The sequence below is a fragment of the Sitophilus oryzae genome, unplaced genomic scaffold (assembly GCF_002938485.1).
Source record: "Sitophilus oryzae breed Bouriz unplaced genomic scaffold, Soryzae_2.0 scaffold_1389_pilon_pilon, whole genome shotgun sequence".
Lineage (NCBI taxonomy): Eukaryota > Metazoa > Arthropoda > Insecta > Coleoptera > Curculionidae > Sitophilus > Sitophilus oryzae.
The window spans coordinates 1,204,598-1,213,960 of record NW_022146047.1 but is presented as its reverse complement, the minus strand read 5'-3'; the positions used below and the strand labels follow the sequence as shown (position 1 = coordinate 1,213,960).

Here is a 9,363-nt window from a genome sequence, read left to right as displayed (position 1 = left end):
GATTAATATTTATTTTTTTTCAAAAAACTTGTTCTTGTTTGAATCGTTACTGTTGAGTTAGCAGATAAACACACTAAAAGCTTTTATTAAAGCTCCCTTAAATATTTTGAATAATTTTATTTTTATGTGTTGTTAATATAATAGAAGAAATAATTACAGCTGGGGGTTGGAACCTTTAGTGTTACACAGCAAAATAAAACACTAAATCAGCACAATACACCAAAACACTTTTACTTTTACACTGGGCGCACGTTTCGCTAACCATGTTAACATCATCAGCAGATGATCAAGACTGAGTCTTGAGGTATATTTATTTATATATCTGTACTAACTATATTTTTTTCTACAATACACAATTTTAGATATAACTATCTCCAGCAAAAAATAATTCTTGAAAATAGTTAACTTTGGAAGCGCAAATAAAACATAATTTTACTCACCAGTAGATCCAATATTGCCTATTACACCAGATATGGTATCGCTCCGCCAGCACTTTTTAAAGGTTAGGTCATTGTCTACCCATGTTTCATCCAAATAGATAATACTTGGCGATATTTTCGAATTTCGCGTATATATTTATATCTCTCTCTGCAATATAATGAGCCGCTCCATTAATATTTATCTGTTATTTTAACATTTACGCCAAAAAATCCATTTGATTTTAATAACCCCCTAAGCGTTTCCCTGCCAAAGGAAAATTAGATTCTTCCTGCAATTTTTGCAAAAGCTTTCTAATTGTGGGGACGACTTTGAATTCGAGATAAAATCTATTTATCAAATTCCTGACCACTTGGAAATCAAAGTCGTCGAGTTCACGTAGCCGTTTCTTTCCAGGGCTGGATATCATTTTATCGGGGTTAGTTTCCAGTCTTTTTTTATCTTCTGTGTGAATTTTTTTATAGCCGATACGCTAACTCCGGTATAAAGAGATATCCGCTCAAGTTTACGTTTAAGTGGCAACTTAAGCGAACTCTCTGTAGCTTCTTCGTCGCAAACCCTGTTATGAACACAAGGAAATAAACCAAATGAGATTTTATCAACGTTTATTTACATTTATTTTAGTTTAGCTAAAATATTTAGGTAAAATGGGTGCTTTTCATTTTAGCAAATATTTAATTTTAGTATTCTAATAATTACATTATTATTATTCTACTTACCTATATAAATTAGCTATTATTTCTCTTGTCCTGGCTATGTAGCGTCTTACCCTTAACAAATTTATTCATTTTAAAACACAAATATACGATCAAACTTAATATTAATAATTAAAAACTACGAACGAAAAACATTATAACAAGATAACAAAACAATAAAACACATTTTAACTATTAAATATACGAAAAATATAGGAATAAAGTTTAGGATAACCGGTATAAAATAATGAAAGAAAGTAATAATGATCAAAAGAATGACACCGCCACTGGATATTTCAATAGTATTCAATATTTCTACTCTTTTCAGAAGTGACCGTGAAGTTGGGGATAAGGCTAGCGAATAGGAAAGGCGTAAAAGCCATAGCAACCACGTGGTAACAAATCCTGTGACGTACTCTCGCCAATCATGTTCGATGAATAGGCGGCCATGCGCGGCGATGCCGGTTTGCCAATGATATCGTTGAAATATCTTAACCTTTCGTAATAAGCAGATTATACAGAATGAAAGAAATAAGTTATTAAATAAAACATATCCAACAATATGAACTACGTTAAAATTCCTTAGTAATATACGTCAGAATATATGCTAAACACATTATATATAATAAAAATATATTAAATTTATAGTTCATGTCTGGCAATTTTGCAATTTTATAGATAAACGTGGCAATATCGATTTTTTTTTCTCGCATTCCTTCCGTAGCTTCAGATCCGCTGGTCAAACTGTATGTTGTTGATATGAAAAATAAATCTTATTTTTACGTGAGGAATCTCCCCACGAGAGATGACACATGTTTTTTAAAACACCCTGTATAAGCTTAGTAGCTTTAAGATTTGGATTAATTTAGACTTGAAAAAAATAAAGAATAAATAAAGAAAATGGAAATCCGAAGTTCTTTTACTAAATCATTGTCTGCCATATTCAAAGAAACATTTAAGAGTCGCTAATCATTTTTTGTTCTATTTTAGTGTATGTATTTAAGTGTAATTATATTAAGTATTTATTAGGTATTAAATTGCATTGCATTAACTGAACGAAAATAATGAATTTGGAAACATCCAGTAGTAAGCAATAACTACTTTTATGGCTTAAAGTAGTAGTTGTGCCTCCCTGTATAACTGCCTAATTGTTTCACTATATACCAACTAAATCCAACCTGTAGTACACACTTCCTGCGATAGAGGATGAAAAAAGCAGGCACCTCTATAAGAAAAACAGGCCGCCACATGTAACTCTTTCCTGCCATTTCCGTTCCTGGATACTTGCGCACCTACGTGTATGTGTGTGTGTGTGTCGGTACTCGTGCTCGTATTTCAAGTGAAATTTGGGCGAAAAAAATTGCCGCTCCGTACGGACCTCCTATCGTCAGGAGGAACCATCTGGATGAGTTTAATGTTCATACGAGGTGATGTTAAAATAATTAAAAGTTGCACACAGTAATTATAAACAAAAATTTAAGTTTTCGTTCCTATTAATACAGTTCTTTTAATTTATCAACCTCTTTTATTGTAAATTTAGCTCCATTCAGAACCTCTCAATTAGTGGAAAAAATTGGTGGTTTCAATTAGCGTAGAAGTTTATTCCTCTAATTCGAGTGTAAGCATTCAGAACGTTAAAATTAGTGGTAGGAATTTTAAATTAATGGAAAAAGTTAGCAAACTTTTAAGTTTTCCACTAATTGAAGAGTGGAAATACCAAAGGGGGTAACTGACAAATTTTTCAATATTAAGTTATTGTATTAGAAACGTAATAAATACCATGCTGCATGTCCTAATAAAAGTTAAAAACATAGTGCCAAGCAAAAGCGTCTATTTTTTATGTATATTATATGTATTTTAAAATATATTTTAAAAATGTATTATATTCAGTTCAACTGTGTTTTACTCATTTATCTCGAAAAAATAATTTTGGCACTTACCCCCTTTGGTATTTACCATAGACAAACAAATAAAAAGAGACTGACAAATCTCATGGTAAAGAGTGGGACCGCGTTCCCGTAGCGCAACTCAGAATAACAATTTTGAAACCAATTAGCAGGACGTACGTCTTTATCTATCTTTCTGTATTATGTGTGCTTTATATGAAAAAGAAAGAGAGAGGTATAAAACGTATCGTAAGACATTATCGCACATTCTGGCTGGCGGAAAATTTAAATTAGCCATTATTAGTAGTATTCTTTCATTCTGAAACTGAAAATTTTCATTTAAACTGATTTATTCCCTATACCACGTAAAGGGAACGTGGTGTAGGGAATAAATCAGTTTAAGTGAAAATTTGGCAGTTTCTTTTAGAGCGAAAGAATACTACTATTATAAGGGAAATTATAAAAAAAGCAAAAATTGTACTGTTTTATAAACATATTTATTTATACATAAAAATAAATAAACTTTTTGTAATATAATAACAAAAATAACAGTATTTATTCCACCCACCTACCAATTTTAACTGCAGAACAACTGACTGTTGCAGGAAACGATCGGCCAATTTTTTTAAAAGGCATTAAAAATATCATTTTCGAAAAAACTGCCTAATTGCAATAACAAAGTGAATATCCAAGCAAAGAAGACTTTACGAGAATCATGATCCTGAACCATTTTCAAGTCCCGTTTTAATCCTAAAACAAAAGTAAAATAGGTATATTAATAAAGTTTCTGGTTGCTATAAACCAGCTATAAACTACCTACCCAAAAAATTAAAAAAATTAATTGTATTAATTTGTTATGTTAAGAGAGGTTCGAAATATTTTTGACACTACTATACTTCTACTTTTTTCTTAATAAGATGATAAATATAACTACTTACTTTTATTTTACCGGGTGTCTTTAACATATCTATCAGAAAAAGGGGGCACCAATACATATAGAAAATAGATGATACGCTCCTGCAGCAAATAAAATAAGAAATAGTATAACCTAAAATTATAAGTAACAAAATATAAATACCTATATGGAACAAAGGAATTTGTTCCCTATCCATATTCATAAGTCAATAAAATGGAGAGTTTAGAAAAAAAGGCAAATCACCAAAAGAAAAATTAACAAACCATCATGACGAATTGTCATGCTGTTGTCATCTTGGTAGTCATGATGATCATAGAGAAAGGTAAAAATTAAGAGAGTGTTTTTTTGAATGTGATATGCTTGCATAACGTTTGTGCGCAATCCGTAGCGCATAGCGCATGGTGGCAGATTATTGAACTAATTACTGTCATCAGTGTCATCCAATTTTCAAAAACTTCATCTGGGCAATCGGCACATCATAACAAACATTACCTAGCGACATTTGAGTAAAGAAAAGGATATCCCAATTTTTAGTTTTCTTGTGTTTAATGTGTGACCAGACAATGTGTGACCAGACTTGTGAACCAGACAATGAAAATGTCTTTGAGAGGTAGAGAATATGCAATAAAATGGTAGGGAAGACAAAATTTATTCAAACAATTTAATATAGAGGTCAGATTGTTTTTAGGCAATAATAGGCAATCAATAGGCCTGCATTCCCTGCTTAGAAGGCTTTGTTACCTTTCAAGGCCAAGGTATTCAGCCCTAAACAACTTTAATTAGTACATACTACATACTACTTTCAAGAACACCAAAAGTGAGCCAAAGCTACACTGATGGACGAGCTGATGGAAAATTCCTCTGGGGAAAAAGTCGGTCCATCCATCCAGTTTTCTTAGCTGTGATACTAATTTTAACAATAGTTAGGTAATTATGTAGGTTTTTAAATTTAGGTAGGTTAATACGTAGTTTAGTAAACATAGTCAATGTGTACTAATATTTAAACCTAAAAATGTCTAAACCAGGTATTTTATCCTATCAATGTGCGGCTTCAAGGTGTTTAAACAAGTACTTTCACTCTATTACCGATGAAAATTATAAAAATAAAAGGTTTTTTAGATTTCCTGATAAAGATAATATTAGACGTAGAAAGTGGTTTCAAATCATGGGATTAAATTATTCTGATAAAAGGTGCTATTTATGTGAAGAACATTTTGAAGAAAAGTTTTTTTCTGATTCTACTAGAACTAGATTATCAAAATATGCCTTGCCATTTAATAATCAGAAAATAATTATTATTCAAGATATTCAAGTAGTACCTCCTCGTGATTCTCAAAAACCTACAACATCTACAGGGTTAGCAACTAAAAATGTGGATATTTCAGAAATTATTCTCGAAGAAAAATCGATTAGCAATGAAAATAGCCCTTTACCAATAAATTACTTAAGAAAAAGACCCTTAAATTCAACTCCTAACCTACCACCGCGAAAAAAACATTTTCCTATTCTATCAAAGATAAATGAGACTCGTGTACATAACTTATCACCTAGAAAAAACAAATTATATTTTGAAAATAAAAGTCAAAGAAGTACTATTTGCAAAATAAAGAAAGATTTATTCAAGTCAAAACAAAAACTAAAAAAAGCTTATGAAATTTCAAATACAGCTGTTTTTAAAGATCTTGAAAACAACCTTGATCCGGCAACTTTGTCATTTTTTCAAAGCTCTTTTACAAACATTAAAAAAAAACGAACTTGGAAAAAAATTGATAAAGTGTATGCGTTGGCTTTGTACAAGAGGGGTCCCAATGTTACAACTTTTTAAAAAGAAGTTTGGCACTTCCATCCAAGAGTACTTTGAAAAAACTTTTAAAAGATGTGCCATTTGAAGCAGGAATAAACGCCCACCTCATGCTAAAGCTATCAAATAGAGTAAACAAAATGAAGCCCATTGATCGATACTGCATTTTAATGTTCGACGAAATATCCTTGTCAGAACAACTCACATTAGATGTTGCAAATGATAAAGTGGTTGGCTATCTTGGTCCTCTAGGACGTCAAAATTTACATGCCAACCATGCATTAATTTTCATGGTTCATGGACTTCATAAATCATGGAAGCAACCAATAGCCTATTTTTTTACAAGAGATACAATTAAAACTGAACAACTTAAAACACTTATAAAAGAAATAATAATAGAATTAGAGAAAGCTAATCTTTATATATTAACCACAGTTTGTGACCAAGGGGCCACCAATCGTTGTGCAATTACCCAATTGTGTCGGGAAAATAGTAACAGGCCAGAACCATATTTTGTTTTAAATGACCATAAAATATTTACACTCTTTGACCCACCACACCTTATAAAGTCAACTCGTAATGCCCTTTTAAAATATATCATAAAATACTCTAACACAAAATTTGCTAAAATGGATCACATTAAACAATGCTTTTACATAGATAAGACAAAAAGATTTCAAGCCTTACGGAAAATCAGGGAATGTTATCTTACATTAAAAAATCAAAATCGCCTTAAAATGAAGGTGTGTATAGCAGCAAGAACTTTAAGTCACACCGTTGCTGCTTGCATTGAACAAATGGTTAGTAACCCTTGCAATAATTTGCCAGTTGATGCCATTAATACGGCTGAATTTGTACACGACATGGACAGACTATTTGATAGCTTTAACGGGCGAACGCCCCAACCAGAAATGGGTAAGCCCTATCGGAGGTGTTTATCGAATAAATCTCCACACAGGGCTCTTTGGAACAACCTTAAACCAAAAATAAGAAGTTGGGAGTTTATTTCTGTTTCTGATGGCAAAAGGAAATCCAAAATGCCATTTAAATCAGGTTGGCTCACCACTATAGATGCGACCTGTCAGTTGTGGGAGATATGTCGGGAACTTGGTTTTAAATTTTTGCGTACAAGGTCGCTTAATCAAGACCCATTAGAAAATTTATTCGCTTCAATTCGAAACCTTGGTGCTCAAAACACAACTCCTAACCCATATCAACTGATATCGTGTTTCAAAACCTCAATATTAAATAATTTAATTACCCCTACATGTAACCGAAATTGTGAAAAGGATGAAGCCGGCATTTTGGACAATCTACAAGATTTTTTACAAAGTGACACAAATAACACAATACCTTTACCATTATTTGAAGTTAATGAACTGGATACGATAAAAATACCTGGTTTAGACATCCAATTTAATGAACAAGAGTCAAATACAGCTGCATATGTTGCAGGCTTTTTAATAAAAAAATTTAAAACGAAACTACAATGTGAGTAATGTTTTGGAAACTTAATTAGCAAGAACACTGAGCCACAGCACACATTTACGATGTTTAAAGAATTTACGGACTCAAAGAAAAGACTGACCTATGTGACCAAAGAGGTGACATATATATTAATGAGACTCCATGAGATTATTTTTTATATCCTACCAAAATATGGATACATAAATCATGTTACAAAAAAAATTAAACTGTATACAAAAAACAATATTCCTTTTGATTGGTTTACTTGCATTGAACATTTAGATGCAATTAAAAATGAATTTTTAGACGTTTCAATACCGCTAATAATTAGAAAATATTATGATGACGTACACAGAAATCTTCAGCGCAATAATTCCACTAATAAGAAATATGACCAAAAAAAAATTAAAAAAATTAAACATTTATCCTAAATAAATTCAGATTGTGATCTTGGTTGTGATTTGTTTTATAGTATAGTTACGTACCTTTTTTATTATTTTTTTTAATATTGTCTATGCATATATAGACTTTTGTCCTGATTTAGTTTTGAGTTCTGTTGTTTAATGGACCAAGATACATTCTTTAAATAAAATGTAATTTGGTCGTCAATGATCTCTCTAGTTCATTATTCAAAGGCTCTTGTTTAGAAAGTTTATCATTTTTATAAAATGTTGTGATACACTACCTACCTTAGTTCTGTTGTTTAATTTTAAGATTAAGTTAATTTGTCGTTAACGACATGGCTCATTATTCACAAGTTCGTGTTCCTAAGTTTTTCATTTTTATGTAATGTTGTGATATACGTACTTAGTTTTTAGTTCTGTTGTTTAATGGACCAAGATACATTCTTTAAATAAAATGTAATTTGATCGTCAATGACCTCTCTGGTTCATTATTCAAATGCTCTTGTTTAGAAAGTTTTTCATTTTTATAAAATGTTGTGATATACTACCTACCTTAGTTCTGTTGTTTAATTTCAAGATTAAGTTAGTTTGTCGTTAACGACATAGCTCATTATTCACAAGTTCGTGTTCCTAAGTTTTTCATTTTTATGTAATGTTGTGATATACGTACTTAGTTTTTAGTTCTGTTGTTTAATGGACCAAGATACATTCTTTAAATAAAACTTTATTTTGTCGTTAGTATCCTAGTTCATTAGTCAAAGGTTTTGGTTTCTATTTAAACCTATGTTATGTGTTACAAAAAGTTTTTGTTTACTAGAATATTGTGATTTAACTGTTCATTAAAGTATATGATGATTCATCTTATTTTAGCCAATGGCTAACTTTTTTAATATTGATCGTAGAAAAAAGTTTAAATGAGCAAAGTTGAAGTAAATTTAGTATTGATTAAGAATCTAATTTAAAAAATAAGCAAAAATTGCCTAAATCCATTTTTTTCTCAAAAATTCAATTTTTTAAATGGAACAACCTGTATATTATTAGTTATAATTAAAGATTTTATTATTCTGATTCCCAAAATACCAGTTAATAATAAAAACAAGTTTTTTTAAAGCAGTGCGGCATGGTAATGCGAAAAATAAAACTTTAAACCTAAATAGCGCTAAAACGGCTGAACCAAATATCAATTTGTATGGTAAATCAGAACAATAAAATCTTTAATTTTAATTAGTAATATACGGGTGTTTCATTTAAAAAAAATTAATTTTTAACAAAAAAATAGATTTTGGTAATTTTTGCTTATTTTTCAATACATATTCTTAATCAGTACTAAATTTACTTCAACTTTACTCTTTTAAACTTTTTTCTACGATCACTATTAAGAAAGTTAGCCGTTGGTTAAAATATCATGAATCACCCTGTACAATATTCATTATATTTAGAGATCTATTTTTGTTTATGTTTGTTAAAAAAGTTTACCAAAATGTAATTATATTTTGACAATCAAAATAAGTCAATAAATATTTATATTTTTTAATTAATTGTTTAATTAAACTCCATAAAGAATTAAATCTTAATTTGGATCTGTTAAAAATACAGTTCTGTAAACGTTCAAAAAAGTTGCTCTGAAAGTATTAGCAGTTTTTTAAACGATTTTACTGCTTTGCAACTGTTCTGAACATTTACAAAACTCTATTTTTAACAAATTAAATAAAAATCCATTTACAGATTCATTTAAAAAGGCCGCCTTAGCACTGTT

At 30.4% G+C, this 9,363-nt stretch overlaps 1 protein-coding gene across 1 annotated transcript; it reads left to right on the top strand.

The window, feature by feature from the left end:
• The first annotated feature begins 5,991 nt into the window (after positions 1-5,991).
• Positions 5,992-8,049, top strand: LOC115875516. The gene has a single exon (XM_030890989.1). It carries the CDS (start codon positions 6,027-6,029, stop codon positions 7,233-7,235), a length of 1,209 nt encoding a protein of 402 aa, XP_030746849.1. The 5' UTR covers positions 5,992-6,026; the 3' UTR covers positions 7,236-8,049.
• Positions 8,050-9,363: the final 1,314 nt, after the last annotated feature.